Genomic DNA, 23470 nt, shown 5'->3' on the forward strand with positions numbered 1-23470 from the left:
TTTATAATAAATGATTTGGATGTGAATACAGATGGCATGGATAGTGAGTTTGCAGATGACATCAAAATTGGTGGTGCAGTGGACGGTGAAGGAGGTTATCTCAGAGTACAACTGGACCTTGATTAGGTGGGCCAATGGGCAAAGGATTGGCAGATGGAATTTAAATTCAGATAAATATGAGGTGCTGCAATTTGGAAAGGCAAATCAGGGCAGGGGTTGGATACTTATCAGTGGGGTCCTGGAGAGTGTTACCAAACAAAGAAACCTAGGGTTGCAGGTTCATAGCTCCTTGAAAGTAGAATTGCAGGTAGGCAAGGTAGTGAAGGTGGCGTTTGGTGTGCATGCCTTTATTGGTCAGTGCGTTGAGTCTAGGAGTTGGGATGTCATGTTGTGGCTGTACAGGACAATAGTGAGGCTACTTTAGGGGGAATATTGCAGTCAATTCTGGTCTTCCAGCTGTAGGAAAGATGTTGTTAAACTTGAAAGGGTGCAGAAACGATTTTGCCAGATTTGAGCTATAGGGAGAGGCTGAATAAGATAGGGCTATTTTCCCTGGAGCGGTGGAGGCTGCGGGATGACCTGATAGAGGTTTATAAAATCATGAGGGGCATGGATAGGGTGAGTAGCCAACACCTTTTCCCTGGGGTAGGGGAGTCCAAAATAAGAGGGCATAGGTTAGGGTGAGAGGGGAAAGATTTAAAAGGGACCTAAGGAGCAACTTTTTCATGCAGAAGGTGATGCATATATGGAATGAGCTGCCAGAGGAAGTGGAGGAGGCTGATACAATTACAACATTTAAAAGGCATCTGGATGGGTACATAAATGGAAAAGATTGAAAGGGATATAGGCCAAATGCTGGCAAATGGGACTAGATTAGTTTAGAATATCTGGTTGGCATGGATGAGTTGGATCAAAGAGTCTTTTTCCCGTAATGTATGATGCTATGGCTCCACAGTGAGAGTTATCATCTAGTAGTGCAATGTAGTTAAAAGCAGATTACATAGCAGAAAGTTCTTCAGGACTATGCTAAAGAATTCAAATGGATTTAATTGATTCGCTCTTTCAAAGAGCACAGGCCCAGTAAGATGAATGGCTTCAATCTTCAAATCTTCTGCATTGTAAGTTTCTATCAATCACTAAGCAGGGTAAAACCGCTAGCAAAGTGTTTCCATCTCCAAGGTAAGATAAGTTGCCAATTCTCATTGCAACTAAGATCCACTGATTGGTTACAGGCAAGCTATCCAGCTGGGGTCTTTACTGTGTGCAGTTTGGGTCAGTTTCATTGAATAAATATAACAATGAGAGGAAACTACCAATAACTTTTCAGGGTATTATAAAAAGGAAAATTTCAACCCTCCAGAAAGCATTCTGTGCCCCAAGCCATCGCAGTCATATGGAGAAAGTGAGGACTGCAGATGCTGGAGATCAGAGCTGAAAAATGTGTTGCTGGAAAAGCGCAGATCAGGCAGCATCCAAGGAGCAGGAGAATCGACTTTTCGGGTATAAGCCCTTCTTCAGGAATGAGGAAGGTGTGCCAAGCAGGCTAAGATAAAAGGTAGGGAGGAGGGACTTGGGAGAGGGGCGTTGGGAATACGATAGTTGGAAGGAGGTTAAGGGGAGGGTGATAGACCGGAGAGGGGGTGGGGGCAGAGAGGTCAGGAAGAAGATTGCAGGTCAAGAAGGCGGTGCTTAGTCAGAGGGTTGGGACTGAGATAAGGTGGGGGGAGGGGAAATGAGGATGCTGGAGAAATCTGCATTCATCCCTTGTGGTTGGAGGGTTCCTAGGTGGAAGATGAGGCGCTCTTCCTCCAGGCGTCATGTTGCCATGGTCTGGCGATGGAGGAGGCCAAGGGGAAGGTGCCGGGAGTGGACTTCCAAACAGTGGATCCGCCACGTCCAAACAGACCCCACCACCAGGGATATATTTCCCTCCCCTTCCCTATCAGTGTTCCGGAAAGACCACTCCCTCCGAGACTCCCTCGTCAGGTCCACACCCCCCACCAACCCAACCTCCACTCCCGGCACCTTCCCCTGCAACCGCAAGAAATACAAAACTTGCGCCCACACCTCCCCCCTCACTTCCCTCCAAGGCCCCAAGGGATCCTTCCATCTGCGTCACAAATTAACCTGCACCTCCACACACATCATTTACTGCATCCGCTGCACCCGATGTGGCCTCCTCTACATTGGGGAGACAGGCTGCCTACTTGTGGAACGTTTCAGAAAACACCTCTGGGACACCCGGACCAACCAACCCAACCGCCCAGTGGCTGAACACTTTAACTCCCCCTCCCACTCCGCCAAGGACATGCAGATCCTTGGCCTCCTCCATCGCCAGACCATGGCAACACGACGCCTAGAGGAAGAGCGCCTCATCTTCCACCTAGGAACCCTCCAACCACAGGGGATGAATGCAGATTTCTCCAGCTTCCACATTTCCCCTCCCCCCACTTTATCTCAGTCCCAACCCTCGGACTCAACTCCGCCTTCTTGACCTGCAATCTTCTTCCTGACCTCTCTGCCCCCACCCCCTCTCTGGTCTATCACCCTCACCTTAACCTCCTTCCACCTATCGCATTCCCAACGCCCCTCCCCCAAGTCCCTCCTCTCTCCCTTTTATCTTAGCCTGCTTGGGACACCTTCCTCATTCCTGAAGAAGGGCTTATGCCCGAAAAGTCGATTCTCCTGCTCCTTGGATGCTGCCTGACCTGTTGCACTTTTCCAGCAACACATTTTTCAGCATCTCAGTCACATACCACTAATTCAAGCCACAATTCTTTCCAGCAACAGTCCTGCATCATCCCAGGATCAAAGCAATTAATTTGTATGCAGTTATCTTAAGTATGTGAATCAAGATAATGCTAACTGCTTGTGTATTACAGTCAGTCTGTCCAAATACAAACTATCACAGCACTTTCAGTCTGCACAAAGACCCTTTTGATGTAGAAGGGACCTTTAATCTGAAAGCATATGCCCTGTAAAAACATTCCAGAGAGAATTAGCTTTTTAAATAAAGACAGACTTGTATTTATACAGCATCTTTCACGATTTCAGGATATCCCAAAAGTGTTTTACATGCAAGAAATTAGCACACTTATTCTAGATCTGAACAAATTTTCAGCTTGCAGATCCTTGATTACCTGAAGGACAGTGGATGATTATTTTCAAATGCTACTCTGTTACCTAAATGTTTCACATTATAATCAAAGCCAATCATTCACAACAAGCCAAATCTCATTTATTTCTTATGAGATTCCAGGAACTGTATCAGTGTTTCGGAGAAATCAGATAACCTATTCCTTATTCAATATAAATCAACTAGCCGGTAACTTTAAATTGTCAATTTTGTTGTTGAAATAAGCAAATACTTTTAAAGGACAAGAAACATAAAATAAATAGTAGATTTCTTTTGTATCTATTCACACACAGGGAAACACTGGTCTTGGTCCATGCAGGATTACTATTCCTTTTTTTAAGCCAAAATCTTTCAGAAAAAGCCCAGTTACGTCTCAAATTCTATAACCAGTTAAAGAAATCCAAACTATTTCTCTCTCTTTCACAAAAATTGCTGGAAAAGCTCAGCAGGTTTGGCAGCATCTGTGGAGAGAAGGCAGAGTTAATATTTTAGGTAAATTATATTTCCTCAGAACTCTCAGTTTTCACCTAGTTGTAGGAAGGATATTTTTAAGCTGGACAGGAATCAGAAGAGATTTACCAGGATGTTGCTGGGTGTGGAAGAAAAACTGGATAGGCTGGGACCTTTTTTTCACTGGTGTGTAGGAGGTTGAAAGGTGACCTGATAGAAGTTTCTAAAATATTGAGGGGTATATATTAGTGTTCTCTAATAGTTCTTTGTTTATTTTGACAAATTAATGAACACGAGGCTGAGCACCAAAGAGGGAATGCACTTGTACATACTACTGTGCACAGGGATTAGACGAATGAAAGCACAGAGGAAAGGAAAATGCACAGCAGTTACTATGGGCCAACGATAACAGAATGAACAAAAAGGCCTCTTGTAAAAGCTGGAAAAGACCGAACAGAATTCAACGTCATCAGCCAGGATTTTGGTTGAATGTGAGATCGGACATCAGCACTAACCAAACCATATCCTCCAATTATAGGCCAAACCAAAACAGCCAACACACAAAGTTTGATTATGGATTTTGTTCTTCCAGAGTTTGCTGCACTGAGAGCATTCTCTTGAATGATTGGAACATGGGAGTGGAGAACCAGCAATGGCTGTGGTGAACCTAACGTTTCATGCAGAAAGGTAAAGAACATGAATATCTTTTGGTCAACAGTGCACTATGTGGAACCTAAATGCTTTTGCTGTCTGTGCATATTTTTCAAAGAGCCACCAGCATGCACAGCAAAATCTTGAATAAGTGTCAGATTATTTGCTGTACATTAATAGCATATGCAAAGCTTGGGGTGTTTGCAAGGCTAGGAATAATTGTTACATTCATACAACATAGAACAGTCTTTACGCGGAGAGTGGTAAAGGCGTGGAATGCCCTATCTGCTAATGTAGTCAACTCAGCCACATTAGGGAGATTTAAACAATCCATAGATAAGCACATGGATGATTTTGGGATAGTGTAGGGGGACAGCTGAGAATAGTTCACGGGTTGGCGCAACATCGAGGGCCGAAAGGCTTGTTCTGCACTGCATTGTTCTGTGCAACATCAGAGCACAGGAACAGGCCCTTTGGTCCATGTCTGTGCTGACCATAATGCCATTCTAAATTAATCCCATCTGCCTGCATTTGATCCGTATCCTGCTATTCTCAACCTGTTCTTGTTTCTGTCTAAACACCTGTTAAACGTTATTACCATATCTGCTTCTATCACCTCCAGACACCTACCACCCGGTGTAAAAAAAACTTGCCTCACATATCTCCTTTAAATATTCCCTATCTCACCTTAAACCTATGTCCCCTACTATTTGACATTTCAACCCTGGAAAAAATCATTCCCAATATCCACCCTAACTATTCCTCCATTTTACATACTTTTTATCAAGTCACCATTAGCCTCCTAAACTCTAGCAAAAACAACACAAGTTTGTTCAATCTCTCCTTATAGCTAGTGCACTCTGGTCCAGACAACATCCTGGTAAACTTCTTTTGCACCCTCTACACCATTCTTATTGTGGCAACTAGAACTTCACATAATACTCCATTCCTAAAAATAGGTCAAAAATCATCTTCTATCTAATTCTTTTTGCTAACTGGTTTTCCCCCAATCACACTGGTTTTTCTAGGGAGTTGACAAGATGTTATCACAGGAAGTTATTTCGTGAATTACCGAATCAGACAGCAATCAGAATTGAAATACAATTTTAGACCCTCAAACTGGCAGAGTGAAAGCCTTTTATTTGTGAAGGCTTTCATTGGCTGACTTCAGTCAGGGTTCTTTGTCAGTTAAAGATCCAGATTCAACGAAAATTGGAATTTGTGCCCCACATTTATGCAATTAGGAGTGTTGTGGCATTAGGATATAAACACAGATTGGAGAAAACATTAATAAAACCAGAAAAAGACAGATACACTCAGCAAGTGAGGCAGTTCCTGCAAAAAGACAGCATTTCAATTCAATGATCCGTTACTATGAGTGAAACAAAATTAGGCGTCACAGATTTTAAACAAGTATACAAATAGGAAAAAGGAGAGACAGGAGAAAAAAAAGAAAAAAAAGTGTACGAGAGCATGGAAAGCTGAGGAAATTAAATGACCAAAACGATGACAATGCAAAGCAGAAGTGAATTGCAATGAGGAGAGTAAGGAAATAAAAACAATTTTCCAAAGTAATAAAAAGAGGTACTGAAAAACTGAGTTCAGGGAGATGGAATGTGAGGAGACTTGTGTGGAACATACACACTAGCAGAAATCTTGTTGGGCCACTGGTCTATTTCTGTGTTTTATGTTAGTACAACAAAAGCTGACAGGACTTAAATCCAAATTCAGGTCATCCTAAGGAAGATTTAAACAACCAGATATTTATAAATAATCACAATCCAGCAGTCAGCTCCAGGCAGATTAATCAAGAGTAGGCAGCTCAGATGGGAAGCAAGTGCACATTTGTGCATGCTCATATGGCAACAGCCAAACCTCCACCCAGCTTGCCAGAGCACAGCAGGATTAAGTGATAAGCCTGCTTCTATTGCTTTTTATTGGGTTCTTCTTACATAAACAAATCCCACACACACTCATTCTCAAGACCTCAAAGTTTAAATAAAGTTTAAGATAATATTTGGTGTTTCAGAGACAACTGAGACATAGTTCAGGTCTTATCTACAGACCACACCTAATGTCATTGATACAGACCAGGCAAGCTTACCATGGAGCAACTTGGATTCAACATAAAAGATTTGATTTGAGAAGGTTAAGGGTGCTGAAAATGTGCCTTCCAATTTACACAGGAGTGCAGCCACATAAGAATCTGGAATTTATTAGGTGGTGCAATAAACAGGTCATGCACAACCAGTGTTCCATGAAAGATGCATATGTGCATACCTATCTTTAAGGTGTGTTGTTTAAATGGCATTTTTCTGAAGCTTTTCATCTTTCACTCACTTGATTGACATTTGATTAATTGATTTATTGTCACTTATATCAAAGTATAGTGAAAAGCTTTGTTTATGAGCAGTACAGGCAGTTCATAGTAAGGAGAAATGTACAGATCAGAGACTGTAAAAAAACTTAGAGACAAACATGTTACATTGTGCAGGGCAGGTGCTGGGCAAGATCAACGTTAGCAAGATCAGCATTATTTGTGGCGACAGTGTCTACTCATCAGTCAAATGACAGCTGGGAAGCAGCTGATGCTGAACCTAGTAGTGCCTGTGTTCAGGCTTCTGTATCTTCTGCCCGAAGGAAGAGGTTGTAGGAAATCATTGCCAGGGTGCGCTGGGTCTTTGATGTTGGCAGCCTTTCCACGGTAGTGAGCCATGTAAATGGAGTCCATGGATGGGATGTTGGCTTCCATGATGGTCTGGGCTGTGCACACAATTTTCTGTAGTTTCTTACAGTCCTGGTCAGAACAGTTGCCATTATGCACCCAGACAGTATGCTTTCAATGGTGCGTCTCTAGACGTTAGTGAGGGTTCTTATGTACATGCCAAATTTCCTGAACCACCTGAGGAAGAAGAAGTGTCGTTTTGCCTTCTTGACCGTCACATCTACGTGGGAAGTCCAGGTCAGGTTGTCGGTTATTGTCACTTCAAGGATCGTGACAGTCTGCACCCTCTCAACCGCAGTTCCGTTGACGTAGATGGGGTGTGTTGTCTTCCTTTCTTTCTGAAGTCAATGATCAGGATAATTCACAAGAAACAATCACTAACTCGTGAATTTTCCATGGCGATGCCTCTGCCAACCAAGGTCCACTTGCCAATCAACACACTCATCTCATACAGTATAGAAGTTGTTTTATATTGGTAATCTTGCAAATAATGAAGGCAAGATGAAAAGCTTCAAAAACACTTAATTTCTGTACTGCTAAACTATTAATCTTAAATATAATGCTCTTTGCAATGTCTGAAGACAAATTGGACCAAACTGTCATATCGCATTAAAGGAACTACTACATCTCTCAATCTGAAAATGCCTAACAAACTCCACTCCCATCTCAGAGGAGAGATTATCACTGCACACCCATGGATCATGCAGTTGGAAATATTCATTAAATAAATTACCAGGGGGTAGAAAGTACAGAGGTCTTAATGAGTTAGGGAAGCCAGCAGCTTCCTGCATTCCGGTCAGTGTACGTCGGTGACAGTGGCTAGAGAACTGGTGAAATATATGGAAGTAAAGGAATGAAGAGCCACCTCTTTTATATCACCTTTGACCAAAACAAAGCAACAGAGGCTGAGTTAGAAACTGTAGAGTTGGAGAAACATTTGCCTGGTTTCTCGAAAGATTCAGCATTGGCATAGGTGCTTCACTTTTCATCTGAGCGAGAAGATCGTGGGCTCATTGACTGATCAAGCCTGAAGCTTGTAATTTAAGCTGGTTCTCTAGCACATATTGAGGCATATTGAGATACCACCTTTCAGATGAATGATGAAACCAGTATCTGCCCTGTAAGATGGATATGAAGGATTCCATCGCAGTCGCTAAACAATAGCAGGGAGACACCTCGACTAATATTTAATCCTGAACCAACATCTCTTAAATAGCAGTGAGACTAATGACTAGTTAAACTATTTGAGAGACTGGCTGCTACATTTCCTGCGTAACTCAGTGACCACACTTCAGAAGTATCTATCTGACAGTACTGCCTCACATTTTTGACAACAGTAATTAGTTCAAAAAGGAAACAAAATTTTAATTTTAAAGGGATTTATTATGCTCCAACCAGGGTCTAGTAATGCCCTAGACTGATTCTGAAGTTGCATTTTAATGGTGCTAACTCTAACTGCTCACCATTATTATGAAGTAACAGAATAGTTTTCCCAAGTACAATTTTTCAAAAGTACCTAACTAGCTGCAAAGTACTTTGCAATGTTCGGAGATAGGAAAAGGCATTACAGAGTAAGTTCTTTACAATCGAGTGCTTAAATTCTATGAACAACAGATTTAGAATGGGGGAACATAAGGCTGATTTAGGAGACAGGCAAAGTTTTGGTCAAGTTCAAATATAGAGTTGTTCACAACTGAGGTGAGCCAGAAGGACATCTGAATAGTCAAGCCTAGAGGTAGCAAATGCATGGATAGTGTTTCAACAGCTGCTGAGTTGAGCAAGGCAGAGAATGATAATTTTACAGAGGTGAAAGTAGGCTGCCAGGGTGATTACAGGTTGTCTGATGCCAGACTATTGTGACAGCTGTGTTTTTCTCCAATGTGAAACCCTACAGAGGGTGCAAATTATGTGGTTAACTGGTTTCAGGCTATCACAAAACCAGCAGATCAGTTGAGTAAACTCATGAAGGCAGTGATTACACAGGAGTAAGTCAAATCAGCACAGGGCCTGTGGGTTTCCAATGTGAACTCATACCAGAAGTGGGAATTATAGTGTGGGTTGGTGCCAGAGTAATGGAAACTGTTTAGAAAACACTGTGGGTTTCATATAGCTCCATCCAAATTAAGGTATTTTAAGCACATAAGAAATACTGATTTCAAAATTACACATCTTTCTTATGGTGCTGTATAGCAAGAACAAGAACAGAAAATATTCACCTTCTTCTGAACAATGCCATATCTTAAGTCAGGAACATCACTGAAAGTGAAACTCTGTATCTTCCATTCCTCAGCAAAGCATGAGAAGCTGGACCCAAAGAGAAGATTTTTCACCTGCTGCAAATAAAATCAGAATCAAAGCATCAATGACTGATTACACCACAGGAAGACGCTATCCTGATGAAGGGCTTTTGCCCGAAACGTCGATTTTATTGCTCCTCGGATGCTGCCATAACTGCTGTGCTCTTCCAGCACCACTAATACTGAAAGACGCCATTCAGCCCATCAGAATAATGCTGACTCTCAAAGAAAGCTTGCTTTTAAAAAGATTAGATGCCCACTTGAAACAAAATATTTCAAGAAAGATTGCCAACTGGCCTATTAAAGGTCATTGTAACATTAATATCACAGAAATCTTGGCTTCTAATTCTGCTTTATCACTATTACTGCCAGTGTAAAGAGTGGAGACGTTCTTTGAAGCACAGTGAGTTTTGTCAGTTTAGAACAGAAATTGAATTAAATTCAAGGTGGAGTTACATATAGTTCTTAAGGCCAAAGAGATCAAAGGATCAGGAGAGAAAGTAGGAACAGTGTTTGGAGTTGGATGATCAAACATGTTCATACTGAATGACAAAGCAAACTTGATGTACTGAATAGCCTCCTTTTCCTATTTTTTGTTTCTGCATTTCTAAATTTTCACAAGGGAAGGAAGATTTTCAGGGCTATGGCTCTTTGCAGGTAAGAGCAGGAAAACAATTAACTGGATAGCTCTTTCAAAACAGCCCAAAGAGGTATGATGAGCCAAATGACTTCCTTTCTGTTCTGCATCATTCTACGATCCCATGAGCAAACAATTAACTCATTACAGGTCTTCCTGGCTTAAAATTAATTGAGGTTACCACTTCATAAAAAATTCAAATAACAAATTTCTCTTTAAAAATAATTATTTGATTTATCAAATTTGAATTTTAAAACCCTCTTCATCTAGTGAATTTCTTACTTAGTTATGACAACAATCAGGATGCTGGTAAAGCTGATAACATCAATCAAACAGGTAGCTAGCTAATCTCGAGAGTGTGGTGCTGGAAAAGCATAGCAGATCAGACAGCATCCGAGGAGCAGGAGAATGGATGTTTTGGGCAAAAGCCCTTCATCAGGAATGGGGCTGAGAGCCGGGAGGGGGGATAAGGTAGCTGAGAGTGTGATAGGTGGATGAAGTGGGGGTGATGGTGATTGGAGGGTGAAGCGGATAGGTGGGAAGGACGACGGACAGGTCATGAGGGCGGTGCAAGTTGGAAGGTTGGAACTGGGATAAGGTGGGAGGGAGAAAATGAGGAAACTGGTGAAATCCACATTGATGCCGTGGGGTTGGAGGCAGAAGATGAAGCATTCTTCCTCCTGGCATCAGGTGGTAAGGGAGTGGCGATGGAGAAGGCCCAGGACCTGCATGTCCTTGGTAGAGTGGCGGGGGGGGGTGATTTGAAGTGTTTAGCCACAGTGCTGTGGGGTTGGTTGGTGTAGGTGTCCTGGAGATGTTCTCTGAAGCACTCTGCAAGTAGGCGTCCTGTCTCCCCAATGTAAAGGAGACTGCATCGGGAGCAATGGATACATTAAATGATATGTGGAAGTGCAGGTAAAACTCTGATGGATGTGGAAGGCTCCTTTGGGGCCTTGGACAGAGGTGAGGAGGGAGGTGTGGATGCAGGTTTTGCAATTCCTGCGGTGGCAGGGGAAGGTACCATGAGGGGAGGGTGGGTTGGTTGGGGCAGGAGGGACCTGGCGAGTTAATCTGGTGAGTTATCTAGGTAATCTGATCACATGACCTGGCATGGCTTCCGCTCTGAAACGGGGTACCTCAAACTGTATCGCACTCTCAGGACTGCACTGAAACTCTCAGGAAAAAAAACTGCACCTGAAATTGAGCCTTGTAACTGGGGTGCATGAAACCGCTGCTAAATTGAACCCAGCTAGTACGTTACAAATTAATTTCTTTTCACTAACATCTCCAGCAATCACTTCCAGTAGGTTGCAGCTTTACTACTATCTTCATTAATAAATGTTCCACTGTTCTATCTACAGCCACCAGGATCTTTCGTGCGTTTTTAATAGCTTTGTCTTTTGTCTTAGCATTGCAAATCAAGAGTCTATTGCTGTTCAAGCTTTTTAAGAGCAGCCAACTAGATAAATTCAAGTCACTGCATACTTCGATTGCAGACTTTCGCCACATTTTCTCTATCTCAAGATACTAGAAATCTGAAGTAAAAAGTAATATCCTGCAAATTCTCAGCATTAGAGAGGACTAGTTCATATTTCAGAATGGAGCCTTCAACTGCTCATCCACATCATTGAACTTGAGTACGGTTAGCAATATTGTTCAGCCAACAGTGCTTTTTCCAATATTTGCATATTCTCAAGAGCTCTGCTCTCATCTCTCCTCTACTCCACACTTTACTCACCTCCCCTGAAGCTCTTAGAGACTTATCCCAACATGTTCACCAGAGCTGCCTTAGTTCCTTTGAGAACAAACAGTAGCTAAAGAAACAGCTGGAGGACTGGCTACAGTTCTGTGACGACAACAACAATATATAAACATGTATTTATACCTAAGTGCAAAGAATGTCAATTATAGAATGGGCTTTCCAATCAAACATTAAAATAGCTCAAATTGATCCTCCATAACTTAAAAATATGAGTTCACCTCATTTTGACATCAGTGAAAGCAACACTATTTCCATACCAAACGTTTCGGAAATTTGGAGACAATCATAATGAATCCTTTGCTCAGGACTGAACTTAACACTAGGTTATGGTTCGTAAAGGGCAACAATTAGAGATAGGAACTGCAGAAACTGCTCTCCCAATAGTCAAATGCTAACTCTGCCACAAATAATAATCAAACAAATTCCTAAATCTGATGATTGTATTCAGTTGACTGATCTCAGACTGGTCTCAGGGAATTAAAGCTGGATTCACTTTTTCAGCCTTTACTCAGTGAGTGGTACTCTTAACCAGTCAAGAAGTTATTTGTTCAAACCCCCATTTCATCATCTAAGCTGTTGCACACAAAGAAAATTTCCATGCTGTACATCTCTATGACTCTAAGTGCTCAGGGGACACACTGTTTCAGAGGGGACATTAAGTCAAGGTCCCTTCTACATCTAAGATTCATTACATAACAACGGGGAGCAGGGGTAGGTCACTTGGCCTGTAGAAACTCACCACCATTCATTAAAATCATGGCTGACCTTTTCTGGCCTCAGCTCCATTTACTCGCCCTCTCAACACAACTCATAATTCCTTTACTGTTCAAAAGATTATCTGCCTTCGCTTTGAAAGCATTTACTGAGGAAGCCTCAGCCATTTCACTGGGCAGGGAATTCCATAGATTCACAATCCTCTGGGTAAAGAAGTTCCTTCTTAATTCAGTCCTAAATCTGCTCCCCCTAATTTTGAGGCTATGCTCTCTTGTCCTAGTTTCACCTACCAGTGGAAACATCCTTTCCACTTCTATCTTATCTACTCCCTTCATAATTTTGTATATTTCTATAAAATTCACCCCTCAATCTTCTGAATTCCAATAAATATAATCAGAGTCAACTCAATCTCTCATTATCAGCCAATCCCCTAAACTCTGGAGCACCTCCAGTGCCTCCTTTCTCAAGTAAGGAGACCAAAACTGCATGAAGTCCTCCAGGTGTGGCCTCAGCAGCACCTTATACAGCTGCAACATAACTTTCCTGCTTTTAAGCTCAATCCCTTTAGCAGTGAAGGACAAAATCCAATTTGCTTTCTTAATTACCTGTTACACCTGCAGACCAACCTTCTATGATTCATGCACAAGGACACTCAGGTCCCTCTCAACAGTAGCACGATGCAATATTTTTATCATTCAAGTAATAGTCCTTTTACTGTTATTCTTATCAAAATGGATGACTTCACATTTTTTAACATTGTATTCCATCTGCCAGACCTTTGCAAAGGGACATAGTGAGTGGGCAAAGTTTCAGAGTCCTCTGCACGCTTAGCTCTACCACTCATCTTAGGATCATCCGCAAACGTGGACACACTACACATGGTATCCAACTCCAAATCATCTATGTAAATTGCAAATAATTGCACAGCCAATACTGATCCTTGAGGCACTCCACTAGTCACCGATTGTCAACTAGAAAAGCACTCATTTATCCCCATTCTGTTTCCTATTGATTAACCAATCCTCTATCCATGCTAATACATTGTCCATAGCACCTGCATCTTTATCTCATGCAGCATGCCTTTTGTGCAGCACCTTGTCGAATGCCTTTTGGAAATCTAGATACACCAGATTACAGGGTCCCCATCATCCACCATACTCATAATGTCTTCACAGCATTCCAAAAGATTAGTTAAGCATGATCTGCCCTTCACGAACCCATGCTGCATCTGCCCAACAGGACAATTTCTAACTAGATACCTTGCCATCTTCCTTGATAATAGACTCAAGCATTTCCCTCACTATAAAAGTCAAGCCAACCGGTCTATAACTCCCTATCTTTTATCTACCTCTTTTTTTAAACAGTGGCATCACTTTTGCTGTCTTCTAATCTGTTGAAACTGCCCCATAGACCAGTGAATTTTGGAAAATTACCACAAGTGCATTTGCTATTTCTCCCGCCAACTCTTTTAGTACTCTGGAACGCATTTCATCAGGGCCAGGAGACTTGTCTACCCTGAGCTCTATTAGCTTGCTCAACACTACCTCTGTTGTGATAATGATTGTTTCCAGGTCCTCACCTACCTTCATCTCTTTGTCAATTACTGGCATGTTATTTGTGTCTTCCACTGTGAAGACCGACATAAAATACCTGTTTAGTACCTCGGCCATTTCCTCATATTCCATTACTAAATCCCCCCTTCTCATCCTCTAAAGGACCAATATTTACTTTAGCCACTCTTTTTCATTTTATATATTTATAGAAACTTTTGCTGTCTTCATATTTTGAGCTAGTTTATTCTTATAATGCATCTTCCTTTTCTTTATAGCATTTTTGTGGCTTTCTGTTTACCTTTAAAGCTTTCTCAATCTTCTAGTTTCACTGATGTTGGCCACTTTGTATGCCTTCTTTTTCAATTTGATAATCTCCCTTATTTTCTTAAATACCCATGGCAGATGATCCCTTTTATTACAGTCCTTCCTTTTCACTGATATATACATTTACTGAGCACTTTGAAAAATTGCTTTGAAAGTCCTCCACTGTTCGCCAACTGTCCTACCATAAAGTCTTTGCTTCTAGCCTACTTTAGCCAACTCCTCCCTAATCCTATTGTAGTTTCCTTTGTTTAAGCACAGGACCCTGCTATTGGATTTTATCTTCGCACTTTCCATTTGTATTCAAAATTCAATCAAACTATGATCGCTCCTTCTAAGAGGATCCCTAACTGCGACATCATTAATTATTCCTGTCTTATTGCACAGAACCAGATCTAAAATAGCTTGGTGTCTGGTCAGTTCCATTACATCCTGTTCAAGAAAACTATCACAGGTACATTCAATGAAACTCAAGGCTACCCTGACCAACCTGGTTCAATCAATTGACATGTGGACTAAAATCCCCCATGATAATTGTCATACCATTTTTAAAGGCATTAGTTATTTCTTTGTTTATTGTCCACCACAATGTGATATTATCTGGTGGCCTACAGACTATGCCTATCAGTGACTTTTTCTTCTTAGGAGTTTCTAATTTCCATCCAAATAGATTCAACCTTATTCTCCATAGAACTTGTACCATCTCTTACTGCCACCTGGATGTCATCTTTAAATATCAGAGCTACACCATATCCTTTGCCTTCCTGTCTGTACTTCCGAATAGTATGATACCCCTATTAAAGAACAAGAGACTCTTTCTCCTCGGTTAATATTTATTCCACAATCAACATCACAAATAATAAAACGGGATATGATCACATCACTATTTGTAATAAATCTTGGCAACATATCACTGCTATTACCCTCAGTATAACAAGTTGGCACATGTTTTATGCAAAAGAACCAGGGGTAGCCAACATTTTTTTTCCCCTGAAATGTAGTGAGTTGTATGAATTTGAAATAGTAGTTGAATTAGTGTCATGCTATTAACAGAATTGGATAACCGCTCAAAGGAGCAAGCTTGGCAGGGCTTTGGGGCAAAAGTAGGGAAAATAGGATTAATTGCGTAAGTCCGTACAAATTGACAATATTATAAGTGATTGCTTTCAAAAATAACAATTCATTGGACATATATCCTGCAAATCTGAACTTTTCTTTTATAAAGGCAAATCTCTTCATTTCAATGTACTCTAGTAAATAAACTTGAAAATGAATAAAGCAATGAACACAATCTGATTTTGCCACAAAGTAGATCTTAGGTAAGACATGCGGTTTTCTCTACAATCAAACAGCTTCACTCCACAAGCTTACATATAACCAAACGGAGAGCTGCTTACAATTACAGAGTCAAACTCTTTGTGAACAAATAAGAATTGGCCTTTCACACTTGCTATTAGTGTGCAAGTTATGGGTATATGGATGCTCGCTGAGCTGGAAGGCTTGTTTTCAGACATTTCGTCATGTATTAGGTAACATCTTCAGTGAGCCTCCCAATGAAGCACAGGTGGTGTAGCCCACTTTCTATTTCTATAGAGTTCTGGTTGGGTGCCATGCCACCTAGAAGCATGGCATTCCAACCAGAACTCTATCAACAAACACATCGACTTGAATCCCATTTACTCCCTGAGAAAAAGCACAGGAAATGACATCACCAACCCTAGGAAACTCAAACATATAAATAGAATGTGGGCTACACCACCAGTGCTTCATTCAGAGGCTCACTGAAGATGTTACCTAGTATGGTGACAAAACATCTGAAAACGAACCTTCCAGCTCAGCGAGTAAACTTACATCCAGAACCTCAACCTGAGCTACAAATCTTCTCAAAACTCGCTAACACCTATGGGATCCTGTAGTCAATTCACTGGCTAAAAACCTGTATCCAGTTTGAGATATGAAGAATGGCTATGTAAGCACAGTATCGAAGGACCAACAGCACACACTATTTCCAACTCAGGCAAAGTTTGTTCTAATGGATTAAAAGTAACTACAAAATTCAACAGCTAAAATACAAATACAAGATTAGTCTAAATGAATCAAATTATCTTACTCAACAATGTGATTTTTTAATTCCAAATTTAAAATTTTGAGAAGTGAGCACTTTAATTCTATTTGTTCCCATGCATCTCTAACCTGCATCGTACTGTCAGCTTCTACTCCTGAATCAAATTTGGTCCGACATAAGGGATACCAATCTATTACCTCCTTACCACCTTATGCTTAACCTTGGATGCCTATCTGTTACCTGGTCAATGATTCTCATGCAGGTATACAATCCAAGGTTAAATGATCTTGATCAGCAAACCATTTTCTGATATATTACACAAAATCTGCATTAAGTTACCTATTTGTTTAACTCTGACTTGTTAACTGTTTTACTGTCAAGGTTATTTCAACAACTTACATTTACAATCTGGGCTTTGTGTATAATAAGATCACAGGACAGGACTGCACAGGAACAGGCCTTTCAGCCAACATGTTTGTGTCAACCATGATGCCATTCTAAACTAATCAATTCTTGCCTATACATGATTCACATCCTTCTCTGCCTGTTCAGATGTCTGTCAAAATGCCTCTTAAACTGCAGTGGGTAGTACACACTGCTGCTAATGAGCATCAGTTGTGGAGGGAGTGGATGTGGTGCCAGTCAAGCAGACTGCTTTCCCAGGATGGTGTTGAGCTTTTTGAGTGTTTAGATTAGATTACTTACTAATGGAAACAGGCCCTTCGACCCAACAAGTCCACACCGACCCGGCGAAGCACAACCCACCCAAACCCTATTCCCCTACATTTACTCCTTCACCTAACACTATGGGCAATTTAGCGTGGCCAATCCACCTAACCTGCACATTTTTGGATTGTGGGAGGAAACCGGAGCACCCGGAGGAAACCCACGCAGACACGGGGAGAACGTGCAAACTCCACACAGTCAGTCGCCTGAGGCGGGAATTGAACCCGGGTCTCTGGCGTTGTGAGGCAGCAGTGCTAACCACCGTGCCACCCGTGTTGTTGGAGTTGTATTCATCCAGGCAAGTGGGGAGTAATCCATCACCATCCTAACTTGTGCATTGTAGACTGTGGGTAGGCTTTAAGAAGTCAGGTGGTGAGTTGCGCACTGCTGGTTCCCTAACCTCTGACCTGCTCTTAACTCACTGCACTTATACTGGACTTTTAGTCTAGTTCAGTTTCTGGCCCAACAAAACATCCAGGATATTAGCAGAGAGAATTCAGTGATGTTAACACCACTGAATGTCAAGGGATGATCAGTAGATTCTCTTTTGTTGGAGGGGGTCATTGCTTGGCATTTATGCAGCACAAATGTTACCTACCACCTCTCAGCCCAAGCCTGGACATTGTCTTACTGCAAGGATGAGCATTTTAAAGGAGGCATTGGTTAACTGAGAATCAATTTGGTGACCACAGGGCAAATGGGTTATCAGGATTTGGCACAAGTACAGTGACAGGCAGAGTTTTAGATGAGTTGGAGTTTGAGTGAGTTTATGAAGGGCATAAGGTGGAAAATTAATGCAAAGTGTGGGAGGGCTGACATCTCCAACCCAAGTATCCCAATGCTCATGGCCCACAGCCTGAATGGTTGGCAGCTGAATCTCTATGTAGAAACATAGAGCATAGAGTCACAGAGATGTACAGAAGAGTAACAGAGCCTCCAGTCCAACTCATCCATGCCGACCAGACATTCTAAATTAATCTAGTCCCACCTGCCAGCATGTGGCCAATATCCCTCTAAACCCTTCCTATTCATATGCCCATCCAGATGCCTTTTAAAGCATTCTAACTGTACCAGCCTTCACCATTTCCTCTGGCAGCTTATTCCATACACACACCATCCTCTGCATGAAAAAAATTGCCCCTTAGAAATCTTTGTCCTCTCACCCTAAACCTATGCCCTCTAGTTCTGGACACCAGGGAAAAGACCGTCTCTATTTACCCTATTCATGCCCCTCATGATTTTATATATCTCTAAAAGGTAACCCCTCAGCCTCCAACACTCCAAAGAAAACAGCCCCAGCCTATTCAGTCTCTCCCTATAGCTCAACCCTGACAACATCCTTGTCAATCTTTTCTGAACCCTTTCAAATTTCACATCTTTCCGATAGGAGGGAGACCAGAATTGCACACAATATTTCAAAAGTGGCCTAACCAATGTGTACAACATAGTAAAATAAGAGGAACAGTAAGTCATTTTGTACTTCTATCTAATCCACCAGTCAGTAGAATCATGGCTGAACATCCAACTCAGCATCTGTTCCTGCTTTCTCTCCATACCCTTTGATCTCATTAACCCTAAGAACCATATCCAACTACTTCTTGTGAGTCTTCAACATTTTGGCCTCAACCACCTTCTATGGCAGAAAACTGCACGACTCAGAGTGAAGACATTTTTCATCTGATTTTTAAATGGCCTATCCCAAATCCTTAGACCACGACCACCGGCACTGCACTTGATGTTTATTCATTCACCGGATAAGGACACCTCTGGCTAGGCTAACATTTATTGCCCATCCCTAATTGCCCAGAGGGCAATTAAGAGTGCACCGCATTGCTGTGGGTCTGGAGACACATGCCGGCCATACCAGGTAAGGATGGCAGATTTCCTCACCTGAAGGACATTAGTGAACCAAATGGGTTTTTCAAACAATCGACAATGGATTCATGGTCATCATTAGACTCTTTATTCTGGATTTTCTTTTAAACTGAATTCCTCCTGAATTCCATATCTGATGACACTCATTTGGTCAACAGGAATATCCTTCCTATATTTACCACCTACTTCTATTAGAATGTTATGGAAGGGATATTGGTAAGGTCCCCCTTCATTCTTCTGAATTCCAGTGCACAAAGTCCTAACTGACTCAGCCTCTTTTCATGTCTCTCCTGTCATCCCAGGAGAGTCTGGTAAACTTAAAACTACCAAGCCTACAAACATGGATTCCTAACACTTTCCACCAGTTATAAAAACGGTTGCCAAACAGGCCATGAAAGCATACAATGTTCAAAGTGCTCACAGGTACATGTGGCAGCTGCCCAATTCCATAGGTGGTTAGGAAGGATGGGCTACCTGCTATAATCTAACAATGCCTTGGGCTTCACATTCAACTCTCCACAGGGATTTCAAGTCTCCCAGTCTGCCTTCAGTTACAATTAGGAGTGAAATACAGATTGTGGTTTAGTCTACGACAGGAGGAATGGGCAACATAGTCAGAGTTTGGCTTCACAAATATCACCACACCTTTCATATAGTAGCATTAGATGGGTTATCTTGAACAGAAACCTGGATCAGTTTTCCTCATGCGATCTGAGGGGCAGAGGTTGGATTGAGGTTAAACTTGATAAATGTGCCATGGCTACACTATGGACAGAAATGTAAAAATGTTCATGAAGTCTATGGTGGTAAACTAACGCATTGAAACACCATAAGAATGAAATCAAAATAACTTACTATTGCAAGAGACAAGTCAATAGGCTTCGAGTCAATGTGATGTTTACGAAGAGAACTGACAGGTGCAATTTCATCAACTTCTTCCAAATCGTCATCATCAATATCAGCTGCAAAATAAATCAGACAAACCTTCAGATTGCACTGAATAATCTTAAACTCATATAGCTAAACATAAAGGACTAAGTCCACACTGTATCAGACTCTAGAGCAGTGTCCTGCATTAGAGTAAACAGGTTGATGAGTCATTGATAATTAAAGGAGACATGGCATTGAAGCAGACAGTATAATTAAGCTCAAGAAGCATTTTGAGTGTATCTGGAGAAAAAAAAAGGATTGAGTGAGAGGTATGTAGTTCAGGATAATCTCAGAGAGATTGTACCTAATGGCCTACTCCTTTAAATCAATGGTCCTTATATTTCAATCCTGTATATTAAACCTGGCCCATCTATTTCGTTGGTCAGCTAATTGTAGCAGCACAGACTGGAATTGTGCATCTGCAGCAACCCCAACTCAGCAGGCTCTGTTGAAACTGCCCAGTTCGTTGAAATTTCTGATTAGGCAGTAATCCTACAATTGGATCCCTCTAAAACAGCTGCTTAAAGTCAGAAACTTTGGAAGGTTCCTACTCAGTTAAACGTTACCCAAGAAAAGTTAGCAGATGAAAAATCTACACTAATTTCTGGTTAACTATTAAACTGAACCCTTGATTCACTGCCAACAGCACACACTCACACAACTCTCTCTCATCCCTCAATCCACCAATCCAGTCATCCATTCCCTAGAATCTATTACTGCTCTGATATCCAGCAGACGAGACACAACAATGCCCTAGCCATCTCACTAACATGACGTACTTAGCCTCACACAGAAGTTGGCAAGGGGTTGGCTGTGCTACTGGACATTTAAGTCATAGAACAAACACTTACTGCTGCAAAAGGAATTATGGTTTCTATGCAGATCTTCCCGGCTGGATTCAAGGGATCCTGGATAGATCTGTAACAGGTTACAGAAGGTCCAGGAATCTCCAGCACAGAAGACATCTGAATGGCACATGGGCAATTGTCAAATCCAATCAGAATCAGAAGTAATGTTGGCCTATCTGGGCCATCAACACCAATTGCAGGAAAATCAACGGTTACTTGTTATTTAACATAGCAACTTCACAGATGCACTGTTCATGGATTCACATCTATGCAAAATGATCGTTACTAATACTAGGTATGAAGTTACAAGACATGCCACTCCCAATCCCTCTCCCAAATCCTGTGGTGCTGGAAATTGGAACATCAAGGTCAAGTGTAGAGGATGAGCTAATTGGCAAGAAAGAATATGTAGCCCCTATTTAAATTCACACAGTAGCCTTTTTTTACAATATCAGTTATAAATTCAAATCTCTCTACAATTCTATAAATTCAATGGCCATTTTTATAATGGAAATTTCCAACAGAAACACCATTCTGTAACTGTATTGTTCTGCCAGTGGAGAGGGCAGGTGGAGGCAGAAAAAGAAGCTTGAAGAGTGGAGAAGGGATGAAAGGAAGAGAAGAGGTACCTACACCACAAGGTGTTCAAGGTGGTTCACCAGTTAGGGCAGTTAGGGATGAGCAACAAATGCTGACCTTGCCAGTGACACTCAATCACATGAAAGAATAAAACAATGAAACTCAGAGAAGATGGCAACAGGAAGATGGGGACAGGTAGACATTGGGAAATTATTTCCACGTAGACAAAGTGCAAACCCCCATGAATCAAAACATAAAATGATCAGTAACCTGGTAACCAGAAATTGCCTAGATACTAGCATGGATAAATTAGGTTCAACGATGTTATCAATGCCGTGAGTTTTACATGATCCTATGCTATTGAGAAGGACCTACTTTTAACACGATGAGATAAATATACCAATAAGAAAGATCATCTAAGATAACAATTTTTTTCAACATACAACAATGACGCACAGTTAATGAGTAAGCACTTTGTCTCTGTCGAACTAATCGTTGCAAAATCATTAAAAAGGACTAGCGATGACATAAGAACATTAAGACACCAACATATTCTTTGGATACTTAATAAAAAGGAAAAATAATAGTAAGGGTAGGGTCTATAAGGGATATGTATGATAAACATATAGGTAACGGCAGTAAAATTAGAGAAATACTAAAAAAATGCTTTGCTTGCTTTTATAGGGAAAACGAAGTGGTGGACATGGCGTCATAAAACATTAATTCACAAAGCAAAGACAGGAGGTGGAACTAATTGTGAATTACAATGAAAATGTAGAGAGGGAAATACCCACTGTTCAGGATGAATTAGGCATATTAGAAGAAGCTAGGGAAACTATAACATGGCAAAATTACATAGACATGCAAACTCATTAGAAAATGGAACAGTGCCAAAGAATTGATGCACAGCTAATAAGATTTTAACGCATTAAAAGAGAGATAGAACCAGTCCAGGGAACTATACACCAAATAGTTTCATGTCAGTGGTTGGAAAGATAATAGAATCTTTAATCAAAAATGGAAGTGAAAAATATCTAGAGGCTGAAAATACAATAAGGAGTAGTCATCATGGATTCCAAAAGGGAACACCATGCTTGATCAACCTTATTAAATTTTTTGATGTAATAACAGATCAGACAGACAAGGGTAATTTAGTAGGCCTAATATTTTTGGACTTACACAAGAAAAAGTCAAGAAAGGCAGACTCATAGCTAATTACAAAACAAACTGAGTTGGGGGACACAGAAGTAGAACAGATAGCAAGCTGGTTACCAAAGAGACTAAAGGGCCAAATGTAGTTACTCAGACTGGCAAAAAGAGGATAATTTTTTTTCTAAAATCAATTATGGGATCTGGTCATCACTGTCGAGACCCACTGGGGAAGACGGCAAGTTGCCTTCTGGAACATTGCAGTCCCAAACATGTAGGTACACTCATAGTGCTGTTTGGGAGGGAGTTCCAGAATTTTAAACCAGCAACAGAGAAGGAATGGCAATATCGTTGGAGGGAAACTTGCACTTGGTGGTGCTGTCATGCATCTACTACTCTTGTCCTTTTAAGTGGTAGAAATTGCAGGTTTGGAAAATGCTGTTGAACAGAGCTTGCTGTCAATGTGTACCATAAATCTTTATGGTACACATTGACATTTATTCCCTCACTGCCAATGCACAAATGCGATAGACAGAGTGGCAATCAAACAGGCTGCTTTGTCCAGTAGTGGGGTTAGAGTTTAGATTAGATTAGATTAGATTACAGTGTCGAAACAGGCCCTTCGGCCCAACAAGTCCACACCGACCTGCCGAAGCGCAACCCACCCATTCCCCTACATTTACCCCTTACCTAACACTATGGACAATTTAGTATGGCCAATTCACCTGACCTGCACATCTTTGGACTGTGGGAGGAAACCGGAGCACCCGGAGGAAACCCACGCAGACACGGGGAGAACGTGCAAACACCACACAGTCGCCTGAGGCGGGAATTGAACCCAGGTCTCTGGCGCTGTGAGGCAGCAGTGCTAACCACTGGGCCACCGTGCCGCCCACTAACTCATCCACCCAAGATGGTGCACAGGCATTGGGAAACAGGAGGGGAGATACTTGCCACAGACTACCCAGCCACTGACCTGATCTTGGAGTCATAATGTTACATGGCTAATCAAATTCAGTTTCTGGTCAATTGGTACCCCCAGGATATTTATA

The 23470-nt window shown here is 41.5% G+C and overlaps 1 protein-coding gene across 2 annotated transcripts in view; it reads right to left on the minus strand.

Moving 5' to 3' along the window:
• Window positions 1–23470, minus strand: part of mindy4 (MINDY lysine 48 deubiquitinase 4) — a 188263-nt gene that overhangs the window by 101679 nt on the left and 63114 nt on the right. For both annotated transcript variants that reach the window (XM_043690847.2, XM_043690846.2), the window contains exons 7-8: window positions 19768–19874; window positions 9179–9295 (exon numbers count right to left, since the gene is read on the minus strand). In XM_043690847.2, coding sequence (XP_043546782.2) covers window positions 9179–9295; window positions 19768–19874 — 224 coding nt within the window. The remainder of the gene's footprint in view (window positions 1–9178; window positions 9296–19767; window positions 19875–23470) is intronic.

Source organism: Chiloscyllium plagiosum, unplaced genomic scaffold, assembly GCF_037043375.1.
Source record: "Chiloscyllium plagiosum isolate Xiang-an unplaced genomic scaffold, Cpla_swu_hap1 HiC_scaffold_5, whole genome shotgun sequence".
Taxonomy (NCBI): Eukaryota; Metazoa; Chordata; class Chondrichthyes; order Orectolobiformes; family Hemiscylliidae; genus Chiloscyllium; species Chiloscyllium plagiosum.